Here is a 19517-nt window from a genome sequence, read left to right on the forward strand (position 1 = left end):
TACCATCAAGACACACTCACGTCACTTTCATCAAGGTATTTGCTATTTAAACTGTTTCATAGTTTATTTAATGAGAGAAGCACATTTACTGAACTAAAATGTAAAAAGAAAACATTTGCAGTGTGAGTGGCAGTAGAAACTGTATCTTCCATCGCACATATAAACATGTCACTTGTCGTAGGACCATGTTTTCTTTATTGCCTTGTTTATCCACAACTATGTCTTCTAGAATGAATCACTTTTTGCGAGTGGATCTTTCTAACGTTCGCGAGGATCTTTTCATGGCCGATTCTTTCGAGGTTCGGGTCACAGACTCTTCGACTCGTGCGTCATGTTGATCATAACAGCCCAGTGTGGGTTCGTTGAATCGTAAACTAGTGCGGGTTTTCCTGGATAAATTAATGAAATTTTAGTTTAGTAAAGGTGCTTCTCTCATTAAATAAGCTATGAAACAATTTAAATAGCAAATACTTTGATGAAACTTTGGGTTTCTTGATGGTACCATAGGAAATCTTTGCGGTTTATTTTTGCTAGCTATAATCAGAGCGTCTAGAACAACCAAATACACAACAAAACTTGCCCATGTTCCTCCGATGCTACTCTAGTCAATGAAATATTGTGCCCGGTGTCATGGCGGCGTAGGTACTGTTGCTATAGGGGTCACATGATGGTGCAAAGCCTCTATATCAGTCTTTAATAACTTCTTTTTGATTCATATTTTACAAAATAATACAGACTTTTCCACAGCCAGAGAATGTTTATCCTCAGTAGTTTTGTGGAGTTTGATGCCGTCAGCTGAGCGGAAATGACATCATATAATTTCCGCAAAAATAATAACATAAAACAAAAACAGAACAAACGAAATTCGAACGTTTCCTATCAATTTTTTGCCTGTTTTGAGGCAGTTTAACATTTTGAGGGGCTGGATGATGTCATCGGCCAAAAATAAATATCTTATCTGCTAATATCTTAAGAACCATAATGGCACAAACAAAACACAAACGACTGACACCATTTTGGGCCATTTTAGAGCATTTTAAAGCTTCCTGGGGGCTGGCTGACATTAATTTGACCTATAAAATAATCGTTAATATCATTAATCAAAAACTAAAACAGCACAAACAAAACTTTTTGCAGCACAAACGAAGCACAAACAATTGACAGTTTTTATGTAGATTTGCGTTTGAGGGGGGCCAGCTTCACAGAGGTCCATTTGAAACTCATTTGAACCATTAAATTCCATACAGTAACATCTCCATGGAGACAAGCAGGTAAGAAATCCTCCACCAAAAAAAGTGACACAGTGAACTTTTAATCCTAAAGCCATGCCAGTATCAAATCTATTTATGTGTCTTGAATGTAATAAAGCGCAGGACTGCAGGATGTTATGATGCCATTTGAAGCAGAACAATAGAATCTGTGGTCCTCTCGTGCCGCTGGAGCCCGGAGCCGGTGTGATTCCCCCAGCGGAGATGTGTCAAGTTTTAATGGGCTCGTCGATAGCACAGCCAGGCCCCAGCGGAGCTCAGGATTGACACTGTTACTGCGACGCTATCCTCCAAACAGCAGGGGGCCTCGCATTAATATAGCCCTGTTATCAGATATCACAGGAAGCCACACGGCGCTCCTCTGTCATGTTTACTTCACAAATGTCAGTCAGCTGCTCGTGTGTGGATCCCAGGTATTTTAGACAGTATGTCATAATATGCAAGAGAGCAGCAAATTTACAGCATATGACAACACACCGAATAAAGAGGAAATATGAGCCTTTAAATATTAATGCAGTGGGCCTATACACAACGAAATTATTGATACATTGCAGTGACAAGACATCATACTGGGGGTGTTCTACATATATATGTATGGTGGAATGTTTAGCAATTACTTTGGAGATACTATGCACATATTTGCAAACAAGTTTTAAGATAGAGAAAATAGATTTAATTAATACGTTTTCAGGAGCTTCTGACTGATACGAGCATTCACAGTGCTGTTTGGAAGTTTGAGTTTCAACTGTTAATCAAATCAGATGGTCAGGTTGTGTTAAAATAAGACTCAGATTAAGACGAGTAACAAAGCTTCAGACTAGGGTCTGACCAATATATCGGTCATACAGGCACTTGGAAACATCGGCTATAGGCCTAAATCTTGCCGATATGGGCCGATATTTCACGTGGGCATGTTATACCTCGTTATAAAGACTCTCTATTCTGTTCATTTAATCCAATTTACAGACAGATAAATGTCCTAATATGTGGCTCCACATCAGTATTTATCTGTGGAGTCATTTGTCTGAGTGTGTGTCCGTACTGTCCCTGAACACACCACAGAGTCACGTCACTCACGTGCACTTGTTTACACTCGCAGACATAGATCCATGTGCACCACTGAGATTATATTCTTTTTACGGACAATTGGTTTGAGTCTGGATTAACCCATTGACGCCGGATGCTGCGCAGCGCAGCGCTGAGTCTCCTGTCGGTGTTCCGGATTGTTTGGCGATCAGTGTAACTGGTAAAGGCGGAGCCACATCTGGAAGCATGGGGGGGCGTGCCCTCCTCTCGCTTCCATTCACTCCCATAGAGACACAAAACTGCCGGAGCTGTATTGTCATGTTAAACCTTCTTTATCGTGGCGTATTATTTCCCCATTGAAAATTAATCCAAGTGTATCCAAAAATGTTGTCCGTGTCTTTACTGTCATTGTCACTGTCAGCATTTTTGTGTTTGACCATGTTTATTTGTTACACGACATAGCGATATGGCACCTGTTATAGGAGCGTCTGGAGTAGCGACTAGATCAAGTGGTTGAGCGCGTTCATGCGCTGCAGTAAAGCGCAACATTTGTTACTTCAAACGCCAGGTCTTGATGGAAACATGTGCATTATTTTTCAATGGAGAAATAATACGCCACGATAAAGAAGGTTTAACGCGACAATACAGCTCAGGCAGTTTTGCGTCTCTCTATGGGAGTGAATGGAAGCGAGAGGAGGACACGCCCCCCATGCTTCCAGGTGTGGCCCCGCCTTTACCAGTTACGCTGATCGCCAGACAATCCGGACAGGGGACTCAGCGCTGCACTGCGCAGCATCCGGCGTCAATGGGTTAAAAGGACATTTATTAGTGCAGACTTGTGATGTAAGGAGGAGCCTGTCTGAGCGCTGAGTGTTGGAAATGTGTTTGTTTTGAAGCTATTTTTGGTTCTTTCTTATTGGTTAGCGATTAGCTGTTGTAGCTTCCACACATAAATAGACAGTTTTCTCTTCTATCGACCTATTGTAAAGTGACTATATTGGCTGTATGTGTGAAGAATCCCTCAGTCATCCAGGCAGAATCTATGGCGAGGAGAAATTTCAGTTTGTTGACTGGACAAAAGTTAGTTTGGTTATTGAAACAGCATTGATATGTAAATGAGCTGTGAATAGAGGTGTGAATGATCAACATTTATGCATATAATTATTTACTGCAACACGCACACATTCACTGCTAAAGGCTAATAGTGGTAGTTTACTTTCTAGAATGTGATGCAAAAATGCCATTAGGCCGACCTACTGTCTGTAAATATGACGTAAAGAGGCAGAATAACAATAAATGTTGCCTAAATAAACCCAATTTAAAATCCAATAGAGCCAAACCTAAGTTTTTTAAACAGTTCAAGATTTACAGTGAATTTTTACATCACTAAATATATCGGCGATTATATCGGCTATTGGCAGCTCCAACTCCCATTTTATCGGTATCATATCGACCGCAACAAAATCCATATCTGTTGGGCACTACTTCAGTAGTAGTAGCACTTAGTGTCACACCTCCAAAGAATGCTGATGACATCTGCTGCAAAGTATCAATAAAGGGAAAATATGTGTCTTTAAATATTGATGCAGTAGGCCTTTACACAACAAGATTATATGTGTTATCATTTATATCTACAATAAAAGCGACAACCACGAACTAAATCATAGAAGGATTCAGACATTAAAAACCTTGCACCTGTTTCCCATTTGAGAAACATGTGTCCTGCACCAGTACAGATATATTGTATAATAGGGGTGTGCCAAAATATCAAAAATATCAATATCGTATCGTTTAATGTGATGATACTGTATCGATATCATGGTCTGCTGCATCGATATAGAACCAAGTATTTTCTGGTGTATTTTACTAAATTATTTTCTTACAGCGCTACAGTTTTGTTGCTTCTTCAGAGGAAGGAAACTCATTTAGGCGACACATTTGACATTTTCACAGTTTTGATGATTAAAATGTGTGTTTCATATTCACTTTGCACAAGAAGAAGTATCACACCCATGATTTAGCCTTTATTTTTTATTGAACTGTATCAGATCGATTTGAAATACATCATATCAAATCAAAAGTGCACTGTATCGAGATATGTATCGTATCATGGCCTATGTATCGTATCGGCAACTTCGTAATGATACCCAACCCTATTGTATAAGCAGCTCTTGGTTTCAAAATAAGTCTACATCTTATTATTTCAAGAAGAATATTCAAGAAGTTAGAAGACTGTGGTGCCCAGTGGGAGCTCATGTTGCCATAAACATCATCACAGCAAAGCAGTTGTCAGGATCTACTAGAGAGCAGCAGATTTTTATTTTATTTTTTATTTTGCAAAGGACTACACAACACTGCCAAATTCTATGTATATCACCAATTAAGAAAATCAAATTGGAGAACGAAGTAAGTACAGAGCAGTGGGCGTGTACTGTTGATCAGCAATATGGCGTCTTGAAAATAAGCATTTAAAGTTTCCTCAAACATACTCAAACTTTGAGAGTGTACGGTAATGGGAAATAACTATAACATGCTTAAAGGTTGATTTTGCATTGTAAGTCTGCTTTTTGGGGTTAGGGGTTAGAGTTATGTTATTCAGTCATTGTATGTCCAAATCATTCTTAATAAACTATTTATGCATTATGAATTAAGCCTATGTCCATGCTTTATTAAGGCTAATTTAAGGTATTTATTATAAAATGTTGCCTATTCAGTGAACAAGAACACATATTCAGAGGTGGAAGAGGTACTCAGTTTTGTTATTTAAGTAAAAGTACAGAGACTGAAGCAAAAAAAAAAAAAAAAAACAAGTAAAAGTATAACATGAAAAAATCTACTTAAGTTGAAGTATGAAGGCACATGTAAAAAGTAAAAAACTAAATTAAATTAAAAGTAAAAAGTAAATGTATTTTGTGCCAATTCTGAGGTCTTATAAAGCTTCAAATGTAGTGATTTTAATAAAGATTTGTGCTGAATTTTTTTCAGCAGAAACAACTGAATCAATAATTTTTTCGGGTTAGCTGTTTTTTATTTATACCCTACTTGAACTTGATAAAAATAAACTCAGCAGGTCTCAAACAATAATAAAAAATACTTTTACTTTTCAGTTCTATTAAAAAACGTAGTGGAGTAAAAGCAAAGGTACTTAAGTAAAGATACCTATATATATATATATATATATATATATATATATATATATATATATATATATATATGAAAGGACAGAAGGCTAGTTTACTACTTTTCAGAGGTGGGACCAAGTCGTTGTTTTGCAAGTCTCAAGTAAGTCAAAAGTCTTAGACCTCAAGTCCAAATCAAGTCCCAAGGCAAAGTCCAAGTTGAGTCTCGAGTCACTGGCCCTTAAGTCCAAGTCAAATCCAAGTTGTTAGCTTTAAGCTTCAAGTCATTTCAAGTCTTTAAATGAAAGTACCAAATATAGCTTAGATTTCTGCAATTCATTTGAATTTTAAGTTAAATTGTACTTAAAATTCATGGGATATTTATATATGAGTATTTATGTAAGAGTTGTAGAAATGCAAATTTTTCCTTTTTAAATGTCAGAACTGAAAGAATTAAGATTTAAAAGAGCTACATAACAGTTATTTTGTCGTATAGTCTGCACTGAAATGGAAGGATCATGTTCTATGCAGTTCCCTCTGATGTACTGTATTGTCCTGCGTATTACTAATAGTAATATAATAGTAGTATAATAGTAATAGTAACTAATAATGTACTCGTACATTTGAGGATATCATATCGCAGTACTTCAGTTCCCTCCAGAGTAACAGAGAAGTGGGGGGGACATGTTCCAGTTTGTTTCTATAAAATTAAGCACCACATTTATCAACATGTAAGTAAGTATTTTCTAAAAATATATTTATTTCGGAGAAGCATCAAGTCTTCTGAAGTCACAGGGCTCAAGTCCAAGTCAAGTCCCAAGTCTTAGTCCATTTTATCAAGTCAAGTCTCAAGTTCTAAAAATAGTGACTCAAGTCTGAATTGAGTCCAAGTCACGACTTGCAAGTCCCGACCTCTGCTACTTTTACTTCGTTACATGCCACTACTGCATATATTATACAGTACTGTTCATATCTAGCACAACAAGCTATAATCCCAACAAACCATTAGAACCAAATTTGACTTCAAGTGTTGCAAAATGTGTTCAAAAAGGGTACACTTAAATGGTTTTCGTGATTACCTAGCTCCCTGCCTGATTTGCGTCGCCCTTTGTAACACGCTAGCCGGGCTGCTGTTTAAAGTGCCTGTATATTTATAATTCATGAAACCACTGGCTTTTTGCTCCCTTTCTTTCCCTGACCATCAGCACTTTTGGTCCTTTTGTAATGCGTTGACACGTCAGGCAGCCTACACAGTGAGATGTAGCGGTTCGAGCTAACGTGGCTAGCAGCGCATATAAATCTAAAGCAAAGGCGAGCTCAGGCTAACACACAGCGGGACATGCACGAATGATAAAAGCACAAACTCTGGTGGTGAACGTGGGGGGCTTAAAATGCTGAGAACTGCAACTGAGAAAAATATGTTTCTATCACTGTATGTTTATTTATTTTTTGGTCGAGGGCCCGTCAAATGCTTTTCCACCATGGAAATGTTATTGCGTTGTCGGGAATGTTTTACAGTATGACATTAAACCTTTCTATCTTTATGGAGACCAAACCAGACCAAGTTAAAGGTGAGATCATGTGTGTTTTTCTAGGTATTTTTGAGCCATAAAACCACCTGTAATAGATGCATCAAGAATCTTGGACTTCCGGTCATTGCGCAATACATACTGGGAAGGATTTTCTTTAAAAGTGAGCATCAAACTGCCATGTTTGTTTTCCCAGTGGGATGCGTCTATGGACAAAGCTGATCTTTTCTAGTTTTTGAACCATATCACTTTTGTTTCTGGTTCTGATATTGTCATATTTTAGTTATGGGATTTGGACATCGTAATTGTGTGGTTGTTGGATGTCCTAATACCGGAAAACAGCTCGAGAAATTCATTTGCGAACTCCATAACTGCAAATGGGAATCAGATGTGTGTGACTGCAGACCTCTGTTCAGACTGTTTCCCTTCCCAGTGGAATAGAAAAATAGTGAAAGGCAAAGGCCATGAGCAGTATTGATACACAGGAAGGATGAAAAAGGAAACCTTTGACTGCCTAAGAAATCATCCCAGCAGCGAACATTTTGTATGTGGAGCACCAACAAAGTGGGATTCCGTTTGTTAAGTGAGAGGTGCAGAAGATAAACAGGCCGAGCTCGCACTTTTTTGTTCGACTTTACAGCAACATCACGTCTTGGTCTCTTTGCAGTGGAAGGTGTTTCTTGGTGAACAGCTGGTGCCTTTCGCTTTGGTGTTGACTTTTTAAATTCCCAAGGTGGAGCGAGGGATCAGGATTTTGCTTTGATGTCGCGCCACACAGAAAATGTTCGCTGCAAACTCGGGATGATTTAGGCAGCCAAAGGTTTCCTTTTGTGTCCTTCCTGTGGATCAATACTGCCCATCGCCTTCACCTTTCACTATTTTTCAATTCCGTTGGGAAGAGAAACAGTTTGAACACAGGTTTGCAGTCACACACATCTGATTCCCTTTAACATCTATGGAGTTTGCGAAAAAAAAATTCTCAAGCTGTTTTCCGGTGTAAGGACACTAAAATATGATAATATCAGAATCAGAATCAAAAGTGTTGTGGTTCAAAAGACTTGAAAAGATCAGCTTTGACAAGAGACACATCCCACTGGGAAATCAAACATGGCGGTTTGAAGCTCACTTTTTCGGAAAATCCTTCCCAGTATGCATTGCACAATGACTGGGAGTCCGAGATTCTTGATGCATCTGTTGAATAAATGTAAGGTAGAGTTGTTTAATGCCATACTGTGGAACATTCTAGACAGAGAGGTGATGTATCCATAGAAAGAAGCAGGAGTCAGACGCTCAACCAAAAAGTTACAAAAGCAGCTTTAGTATCAAAATCGAGTTAGACATTTTCGTGACAACACTAAAAGAACATGTAAAAAAAAAAATCTAATCTAAAATAAAAATTACCCCCAAAAATCTACTCAAAGTAACTTGAATATTAATAAGTCACTTTCTATCTATGTTTATAGGTAACAGTTTTAGCACTTAAGAGAAGCTGTGAGTTTGTCATGAATACTAAACACCAGAAGCAGACGCAGACTTGTCACGGAAATGTCAGCCTGGTCGCTTGGTCTCAGCTGTTGTCTGGAGTCTGAACTGAAGTTTGGACCAAAAACAGCTCAGATTTTCACGTAAACATTCGGTGTGTGATATATTCCCTGGACACGCTGCTCTCTCATGACGTCTGCTGCTGCTGGCATTTCACTGTTTCCATCTTTAGACGTGAAAACTAAACTATAGGAGCTCGATCTCCAACAGGCTCCAACAGGCTCCAACAGGCTCCTCCTACAGGCTCCTACAGCTCCGCTCAAACACTGAGAGATACAGGACGACATTCATACCATAGAATAATACTATATAATACTCCCTACAACTGTACAATTCACCTTGATGTAACAGATAACACTCCCTACAACTGTACAAGAACTCACCTTTATGTAACAGACAATACTCCCTACAATTGTACACCAACTCACCCTTATGTAACAGATAATACTCCCTACAACTGAATAACAACTCACCCTTATGTAACATATAATACTCCCTACAATGTACACCAACTCACCCTTATGTAACAGATAATACTCCCTACAACTGAACAACAACTCACCCTTATGTAACATATAATACTCCCTACAACTGAACAACAACTCACCCTTATGTAACAGATAATACTCCCTACAACTGTCAAACTCACCCTTATGTAATATAATACTCCCTACAACTGAACAACTCACCCTTATGTAACATATAATACTCCCTACAACTGTCAAACTCACCCTTATGTAATATATAATACTCCCTACAACTGTACAACAACTCACCCTTATGTAACATATAATACTCCCTACAATTGTACCACCAACTCACCCTTATGTAACAGATAATACTCCCTACAACTGAACAACAACTCACCCTTATGTAACATATAATACTCCCTACAACTGTCAAACTCACCCTTATGTAATATATAATACTCCCTACAACTGTACCACAACTCACCCTTATGTAACAGATAATACTCCCTACAACTGAACAACAACTCACCCTTATGTAACATATAATACTCCCTACAACTGTCAAACTCACCCTTATGTAATATATAATACTCCCTACAACTGTACCACAACTCACCCTTATGTAACAGATAATACTCCCTACAACTGTACGTCACCTTATGTAACATAATACTCCCTACAACTGTACAACAACTCACCCTTATGTAACAGATAATACTCCCTACAACTGTACACAACTCACCCTTATGTAACATAAATACTCCCTACAACTGTACAAACTCACCCTTATGTAATATATAATACTCCCTACAACTGTACCACAACTCACCCTTATGTAACATATAATACTCCCTACAACTGTACCACAACTCACCCTTATGTAACAGATAATACTCCCTACAACTGTACCACAACTCACCCTTATGTAATATATAATACTCCCTACAACTGTACCACAACTCACCCTTATGTAACATATAATACTCCCTACAACTGTACAACAACTCACCCTTATGGAACAGATAATACTCCCTTGTGGAGCAATAAAGTTTGTCTAAGTCTAAGAGTTTTAAATTCTGCAAATACTGTTGACAAGTATGACCACAGAAGAGTTTTCGGTGATTCAAACTTGCCAAAAATAGCCATAGCTGCCCTGGGACAGACTGCAGATAACATGGACACAAACAACTATATTATTTGAAAGAAATCAAGTACAAAGCACAAATAATGTACAAGGCAAAAAGGAAAGAACTACTAAAAATATACTCCGAAATATTTTGTTGAAAGGAAAAATATTTATAATTTAAGGGGAAGGCATCTCTTTAAAATTATCAGAGTACGTACAACAAAGAAAAGTTTTTGTATTTCAATTTGTAGTGTAAATCTCTAAAATAGAACTCTCTACTTCCTGTAATTTTCAACATATTTTTTGACTTTTCTATACAAATTGCTTCTTGATCATTGTATTATTGCACCAAACTACATCAAAATTAGAGAATCACCTAAACCTGTCAAACGCACATCAAATATTTAGCGGCCGCTGTACATTTTCCAAACCAAAAACACATCACACAACACTTCAGCTCACGTGCACAAACACTCTAGTACACGTTTGGGTTTGTTTTTGGTCCGCGTTTCGTCTTGCTCTTTTAATCACTGCGTTATGAGAATCGAAAGTACGTGTGCAACGAGCAGAGAGGAGAGAGATAGCAAAGACAAGCACTACCTCCGCGCTATTTGTAGGTCGTTTTAGCGGCAATAACTGTCTGTGAGCTATATTTGTTTGAGCCCTTACTGTACGGTGGATTGGAGTGAGCCATTACAGCAGAGACATTTACAAATGGATTTCTGAAAAACAAATGGTGGCACACTGTGTATAATGGAAGGAGATATCGACCCGGGATTCAATGACAGATATTTGAATGGGAGTCAATGGGGAGCAGGCGTCTCAGAGCCAGACATAACTTTGGATTCTGCTCATTTATTTTTATGGCACAGACGTTAATGTAGTTTGTATTAGGCTATGTTTAGACCTACAATCATTTTACAGAGTCAACAATGTTTATTATATAGATCTTGACTTAAGGGGACTTCTGTAACTATTGTGCTGGTTTTGTATGGTGATGTTTTGCCTTATGTTCCACAGTATGACATTAAAATCATTTCTCTCGCAGTTGATATCGCAGGAACAAGTTACAGGTTAGATTTGTGGAGGGGAGAACACATTGAAAGTAAGTAGTTGTGTTTTTCAGTGTAATTGTACTTCAGCAATACAAACACATCATGCAAGATACATCAGTTTAATGCCATACTGTGGAACATTCAAGCACCCCTCATTAGGAAAGTTACATAATGCAACTTCAACAGGAGCAGCTGTGGACATTCAACAAGTCAGAAGTTCATATACAACAAATGACACAATCCAGGTAAGACAAAGTTTTAAAAAGTATATTAAAATGCAGTGGCGGGGCGTCAGGGTCTGCAAGGCCTTCTCTGCTGGCCTAAAAAAAATATCTGAATCACAGACTGATGTTAATTATATCATTATTAAATAATTCCAAATGGTCTGTCCACTTCCTTTCAGAGCTTTTCTGATGGTTGTGCTGATTCCACACATGCATTTTCATATTAAAGCATTTGACCAATCACATTTCAGCCGTCACTTGTTGCTAGGCAGAGTCAAACTCTAAGAACTGTGCCTGACGCCTTCACAATCCGTTCTGCAGGACCTCGAACACAAAATAAATGTCGATGAAACTGTTGCTTCAACCAATCAGATTTTGAGTTGGTGTCACCAGGGTCTTCTAGCAGGCGTACGACAACGTCACCAGATTCAGAGCCGCTGATTGGACAGTCAGAGAGCGAACCAGACAAAAAAACTGCATCTGTAGCGGAACCAGGACTAAACCAGGTCTAAACCAGGACTACACCAGGTCTAAACCAGGTCTAAATCAGGACTAATCTTGGACTTGTGAGAGAGTGAGAGAGTATGCACAAAGTGCGATCAGGCAACAGCAGCACTGAGCCCCATGCGGCGAGGAGCGCCGCGCGGCCTCATGCGGAGCCGAGCACCATGCAGCGTGGAGCACCGGCCCCGGCTCTGTCCTTTTGTCTGCGGTCACTCGACATTCTACGCGGGCGCACCTTTGGACCAGTCCTGACAAACAGTCCTGGTTTAGTTCCGCTTTAGCACCCCAGCGCTCCTCACTTCTTCTCCGTGCACCGCGCCCCCTCTCCTCACTTCTCCGTGCACAGAATCTCCATGGCTCTTTATACTGTGTATAATGTAACCATAAAATAGTTATTGAGGAGTAAACTGTTTCAGATGGAGCACTACTGAAGGACTAGGTGTGAAATGCACACTCTGCCACTGTTACAATGCAAGATGTTTGTCTTTTACCTGTATATGAGATCAAATAGTGTTGTTGTCTATTTAGCTTGTACTAGGGCTGCAAGATGCAAGATTCAATCAAATCAAAATTTGAATGGGCGTAATTAGCACATCTCAAAGGCTGACATTGTTTTAAGTATCATAACTTTCTCCACACACAACAAAATAAGACTATCCTGTCTTATTCTGTATAAAATCTGCTAACCCTGTTTAAATCTGTACAAACATGTTCTAAAATGTGTTTCTTGTATTCGTTTGTCAGTTCTTATTTCATTTTTTCTGTCAATCATTTTGAATGCAATTTAAATCTGAACTTTGAACAGAATCCTATTATTAAAAAATAAATAGCAAATCTAATCACAATCACAATAAGAGGACATCAGATCGTGTGTCTGTATATTTAGTTTGGGTGACACTTTAATTTATGGACCATATATTAATCACATATTAATATTAATTGCTATTAAACACTTATTAATGTTTATTAAGATGTCAGTGTACTTTAATGGGAAGTAAATAGTTAATGGTTAATTCAAAACAACTTAATACATTTCTATATCCACACTGCTATTTCAGCATTCTGCACTTTACATATTACACCTTCATTATTTACCAAAAGTAGCTACCTCATTTCTTTTCTTGATGGAAATGTTTTTGTTTTTTTATCCCTCTGTGTAATGTCTGTTACATGGTGTGATTGACAATAAAGTTCACTTTGACTTTGACTTAAGTATTTTCCAAATACTAACAAAGATCTAATTAACCACTTATTATACATTTGACTATTATAACTCGCTATTAATATGTGGTCCCTAAACTAAAGTGTCACCTTTGTTTGCATAGCATGTACTTTCTTAAATATACATAAGCTCAGATAGTTTTGCAGTATCTTTAGCTTGCATAGAGTGTACTTTCTTGAATACACACGAGCTCAGATAATTTTGTAGTATCTTTAGCCTGTAGGTTGGACTTACTTGAAGGCGTATCGGAGCAGGAAACTGATTTTGCCGCAGGTGTCTCCCAGTTTCCCCTCGGCTTGGTCTCCTTTGGGTCGGTACAGCTCTGGTTTGATCTGCCCTATGCTCGTGACCTGCTCCTTCTCTTCTCCATGGAAGTCCGGACTGGAGAGCTGGTGAGTCATGGGTTTGGGCCTAGGACAAAATATGGAAATAAAGACAGAAAATTCAAAATCGTGTTGGAAAAACAGCAGAGAGAGAAAGAAAGAAGAGAGGCGAGAGGTTTTATTTGGCGTTTGGAGTGTGCAGCTTTACAAATTATATGTGGACACAACACGGTGACGCCACAGCAACAAGGTCAGCTGTGACGTGAATGGGTTTGTGTGAATAGTGGTGCTGAAAGCAGCCTGTCAACAGGTCAGAATGAGATGCAAAATGAAATATAAAGCATAAGTTTGGAGCTCAACAGTCCCACCCACTCCCAAGACCACTCTGGGTCCGGAAGTACATTTCCATTCATTTTTCACCATAGACTTTTCAAAAAATTCTAATATTAAAGACTAATATTACACAAAACTGAGTCTTACGGGTTTTAAGCCATGTTAGAATGTTGTTACCTCCATACCTAGAGCTGTATTTGCATTTACTATTAGTCTGTTTATATCTCCAAAATGCTCTAGTCCACCCTGTGATGTCATGTAATGGTAGTTGTTAAGTTAACAAATACCTTTTACCTCTAGTTCAGTAGAGACTGCAGTGAAGGTGTAAGGAGCACTTCCTGTATATCCATATCCATTCATGCAGTGTTGTGCATGAACAAGTTCAAAAGAACGCGTTCATTGAACACGTTCATTTTTCAGTGAAGTTTGAACTGAACGCAACACATCTGTAAATCAAGAACTTGAACGTGAATTTGTTCAAACTATGTGAGATGAACGATGTACGTCACTGTTGGGGTTCAATTAAACATCGGAATTTGTTTTCACCTGACAAGTGACGATCTGCTCGCACTTAACCTCGCGAAACCACAGCCGCATGTCAACACGAAGGCGGCTCCACCTGCAGCACTAGCGGAACATACTGGCTCTTGTGTTTCCCAATGGGAAAGTCAATCAAACTTGACAGGGCGCGTTTAGCCGCTTGTTTTACCTTCTGTACAGGCTGACCACGGCAAACGCAAGGATTTCAAAAGTAAATTTCAAAGCACTAATTAACAGTCTTTGTGGAGCTGGGCTCTTTCACATGATACAAAACTGCCCAGGGAGCACGATGTGCTGATGGTAAACGCACAAATACAACAAAAGAATAGAACAAAAAAATAGGATGGATCCTGTTTTCCGAAATCTACGCGTGCAGGACGCGTTGCTCCAAGCGCATCTAGCGTGTGCAGTGGAGCCATTGCAGTGACGTCCCTCTGTCACAGAAAGAACACATGTAGTCGTGCCCTTTAGTCGGACAGAAGCTGATGCATTAGTGCACAAGGAAAAAGCTGCTTTTTTCCAGTGTTTACAATTTATGCAAATTAGCCATGCGATTTAAAGTTTTGTTTCTGTAAAACATAAACAAAGGTGGCAAAGCTACATTAAACTCATTATAATTTCAAACGGGCTGATGTGGCTCTATAGTGGTTATGGTTAATATCTTGTACAGTTGCGAAACTGTTGGAACAGCCAGCTCAGTTGGCTCCTCTCGACTTGAAGGAGCAGCAGCTCTACTCTGAGCTCTTCCGTGTGACTGAGCTCCTCACCCATATCTCTAAGGGAGTGCCCAGGCACCTTGCGGAGGAAACTCTTATAGACTGATTGTATCCATGATCTTGTCCTTTTGGTCATTACCCAAAGCTCATGACCGTAGGTGAGGGGAGGAATGTAGATTGAGCAGTAAATCGAGAGCTTTGCCTTTCAGCTCAGCTCCCTCTTCCCCACAAGGGTCCGACCGCATCACTGTCGATGCTGCACCGATTCTCCTGTCAATCTCACGCTCCATCCTCTCCTCACTCGTGAAGACCCCGAGATACTTGAACTCCTCCACTTGAGGCAGGGACTGTGTTAAACATGTGTGAATGAAACACATCACAACTCCAACTCCCTTTAAGAGGTATAACTAACTACATGGTGACTAATCCATAACACAAGTTGTTTTAGGTCCAAAAAAGCACATCTATAACTCAAGATTAGGCAAAATGTTTAAATTACATCACAGTTTCTAAAGTTTCAGAATCAGATTTTAAATTAAATTAAAGGTCTTGTGGTCATTAGTTACCACATATCTGATTAGCCCGAGCAAGCTTTCAAACTTCAAATTCAAAAATATTATTCTTTTTATTAAGTTTATGAGAAAAACGAATGGAAAATCAATCACTGTAACCAATTTTTTTTCCCCATGTAGTGTATTTGAGCAAAATTGGTCTTGCCCTAGTAAAGATATATTGTACAAGTGGATCTTCAGGTCAAAACAGGAGGTCAAGTCAGCTGCATGCTTCTGTTTCTAAACATTTTACTGCCCGAGAAACAGGAAGTGTATGGTCAGCATGCAAAATGTTGTTTTTACTGCCTGTTCTGGCCTCTGCAAGTTTTGAAAAGGGTTTAAGTGCTCATCACAGGAACTAATTAAGATGTTAAGAATGCATGAGGTAAGTGAGGAATGACTTTGGACCAATGCAAACTGTTTAAAGAGAACTAGTTCCGTCTTTCTCATTTTTGACAGTAAAAATCAGGTACGGCGCCTTTAATTAGAAGTTTTTAATATCTGTACTTCTCAGAGTATTATGTTTTAGAACTCAGCACTACTTCCTGTATTTTTGTACTTTTCTTTTAAACTTTTCTGCCACTTAACTGATATAAAACTATTTTTCCCACCAAACCGAGTAACTTCCTGGTTTGTCCGCCACCTGCTTGTTTCTATGGAGATGTCATTGCTCTGTCTGGAATGTTCCACAGTATGACATTAAACAGTTCTACTTTACATTTATTAACTTACAGGTGGTTTTGTAGCTCAAAAATACCTAGAAAAGCAGGCATTCTGACTGTGAGCAGGGTTAGCTCTCCACAGATCTGACCTGTAACTTGCTCTGGTTTGGTCTAGAGCAGAGGGCGGCAACCTTAAATACTCAAAGAGCCATTTGAACAGTCTCCCACAGAAAATAAAACACCCAGAGCCACAAAACCCTTTTGACTCTAAAATGTGGGGTTTTTTTTGTTGTTGTTTTTTTACCTGTATGCTCTGTATAAAAGACTATAGTGTGTTACATTTATGAAATCAAGAAAATGCTTCAGACAACACGCAATTTTATTTTTGCATGTAACAAAAACATTTTGAACTTGGGAAAAAAATACTCTTGGTTGATGCTTACTTTCAAATGAAATACTCAGTGTCTATTTGAGTCCTCCTCAAAGGAAATGAAAATCCAAACTTAATGAACCAAAAAATGCCTCCTGCTTCTGTGATTCGTCATCATTTTATCACGTGTACAATCTGCATGATGCAAACTGGTAAACCAGTCTTACCAGCCGTGAAAGCAAATCAATCTGACCACATAGCATTACATTTTCTGTTTTCTTTAAAAACTTTTCTTTTCTTAGTTATTTTGAGCGATAAAAATATAAAAAATATATATATTTTAATGTTACAAGATAATCATTTTCTACAAATTTACATTTATATTTAAAAATGAATAAAATACATTGTATTTAAATATGCATTTATTTTCCAAAGTCACAGGGAGCCACAACAGAAGGATGAAAGAGCCGCATGCAGCTCTGGAGCCGCGGGTTGCCAACCCATGGTCTATAGAAAGCTTTAATGATATACTATGAAACATTCCAGACAAAGCAATAACGTCTCCATGGAGAGCATTCTGTTTGAGACTATTATATGAACTGAATACATCTGACACTGAACCCTCTTCCACAGATCTCTTTCTCTCCATCTCCAAATCTTCATTATAAACACACAGATTAAAGTCGAGAGTTATGTAAGAGCTCTTGAGAACACTTCCATTCAGAGGCTAAGGACCAGACACCAGCAAAACACACAATGCACTGATCAGATAATGAGCCTGCTATTTTTAATGGAAAGTGCACTGAATCATTAGACCCTGTTATATATATATAACGAAGAAACCAAAAAAATCATTACTAAGCAGACAATTACATGCTTGTTTTCAGTGGTCTGTCACTATATTAAACCTGTCAAAAATGGAAGCCCAGACACAAATCAATATAGAAAATAGTAGAGACAGTTCTATGTATCTATTGGCTGATATATGAGGCTGATATTTGTCATTTTTAGCATAACGTGTTTCACTAAAAGACACTATAGGATTTTTCTGTCTTAAATGAGTCAAAAACTGTGTTATTATTATTTGTGAAACATGGTGCAATATTTCAGATAATGATTTTTAATGCACAGAAGGTTGGAAATGAAGTACACAGAAGTAGAGTCATTATCACTAATCCGCAGCTTCACCTCGATCGACGCGCTGTGCGGATGTAAACAGACACGTGTAAGGAAATATCACGTTTTTTTCTTTTAAATAACACTTCAAACTGGATCAACAGCGCTGTTTTGTGGACTGAGTGTTATTATTTGCGAGGACAAATTCTATAAATAGAGTGGATGAGATGCTGCAGGTTATATTTACAACTATTCCAGAGGTGAGTAGTAATTGTTTTTGCTATAACCTGAGTTTGTATCTTGCGTCTTTCTATCCATCACTTTGTGTCCCCCTGCCGCTCTGTTTTATTGTCTGTTACTGTAGCGTTGCTGATGTTTAGTGGTTATGATCTGACAGAGCAGCTCAGAGTCACATTGACACCACACGCACGGGGAGCACAGCATTTTACAAATCGCACACAAAGACACAAAGTCGGGTCACGCCTCCCCGAACTCGGAGAGAAGCAATCGCAGCCTAAATCGGACAAATTCTCTTGTAATGAGTGGCAGCCTTATGATGACTTTCAATTCAAACTGAATCTTTTACCTTTTGAGGACAGACAAATGGCTGGACTCTGTGAATCTGAGGCTCTCAGATACTTGAACTGGAACAAGTTCTATACCAGGGGTCATCAAACTACGGCCCACCACCCCAGCCCCTCTGCTACTGGCCCTATGAGGCAATCCTCAAAAGTTTTTTTTTTTTTTTTTTATAAAAAATATATAGTATATATATGTACATATTGTATTTATTAAATTTTACATATAATCTCAATTTACTTAATTTATTTTATTATTTGGGCTATTATGATTAACTTTTTTTTTTTTTTTATCATTATAATATATACCACACACTTACTGGGATTTGTATAGTGCATTTGTATAAGTAATATTTTATACTCTAAATTGTTATGTTCCTTTGAAAAAGAAAAAAAAAAAAAAAAAAAAAAAAAAAGATATTTACATGAAGTATTTATATTTAAATAATTATATGACATATTTACATTTGCTGCCAAATTTTCGTCACCTGACAAGCTCGAGATCAAACATTGGTAGTCAACGCACACACAGAGTACTACAGTGCAGTTAGTGCTATAAATGGAGTATCTGTGGTATTTTAAATTTAAACAAAGTGTGAAGTATTTACGACTTTTGCAAACCACTAGTAACTATAATCAAATATGTGCCAGGAACGATGTGCTGATAGAGTATTGTGGATGCCTGTGCCAGGATAGTCATTTCTGCTACACAATGAGGCCTGCTGGTGGTCATTTTGGTCTAGGTCATACAATTCTGTTTTGCAGCTGACCCGACCCTGGCCCCTCATCACAGTCAGGAGCTATAATGTGGCCCCCAGAGAAAAAAGTTTGGTGACCCCTGTTCTACACAGCGGAAAGTCAGATTTCAAACTCTGCCTACATTTTTGGGGGTAAATATAGTAGAACAGGTATAGCTGGTGTCCCTGGGGATGTTCTGAGAGACGGCACAATGAGCTGACGTTGGGTCTTGACGAGCTGACGTTGACAATCCCATGTCAAAGCTGAAGCAGGTCTCACTAAAAATGAGATTTAGGGACTTATAATGAGGCAAACAAGTCCAGGCAGAATTCATATTAAATTCTTATTCATTTTTTATTTTTTTTAGTTATTTTTCTTCACAGAATGGTTGATTTGACTGAAAATAAAAGGGTTACTGATCCCCTTAATGTTTTACATGTCCGTGAGACTGAGAGTTCTTTTTTTTATGTTTTGTCTCGTCTTAAGACCCACTTTTATTCTCTGG

General features: G+C 38.4%; 1 protein-coding gene across 1 annotated transcript in view; it reads right to left on the reverse strand.

Annotated features, from left to right (window-relative positions):
- syt3 (synaptotagmin III) overlaps positions 1-19517 on the reverse strand; it is a 170135-nt gene that overhangs the window by 102865 nt on the left and 47753 nt on the right. Inside the window, exon 4 of the mRNA XM_020933125.2 lies at positions 13320-13496. Within this exon, the coding sequence (XP_020788784.1) occupies positions 13320-13496 (177 nt within the window). The remainder of the gene's footprint in view (positions 1-13319; positions 13497-19517) is intronic.

This window comes from Boleophthalmus pectinirostris, unplaced genomic scaffold (assembly GCF_026225935.1).
Source record: "Boleophthalmus pectinirostris isolate CB_2022bp ecotype Guang Dong unplaced genomic scaffold, ASM2622593v1 HiC_scaffold_17, whole genome shotgun sequence".
In the NCBI taxonomy this organism is placed as follows: domain Eukaryota; kingdom Metazoa; phylum Chordata; class Actinopteri; order Gobiiformes; family Gobiidae; genus Boleophthalmus; species Boleophthalmus pectinirostris.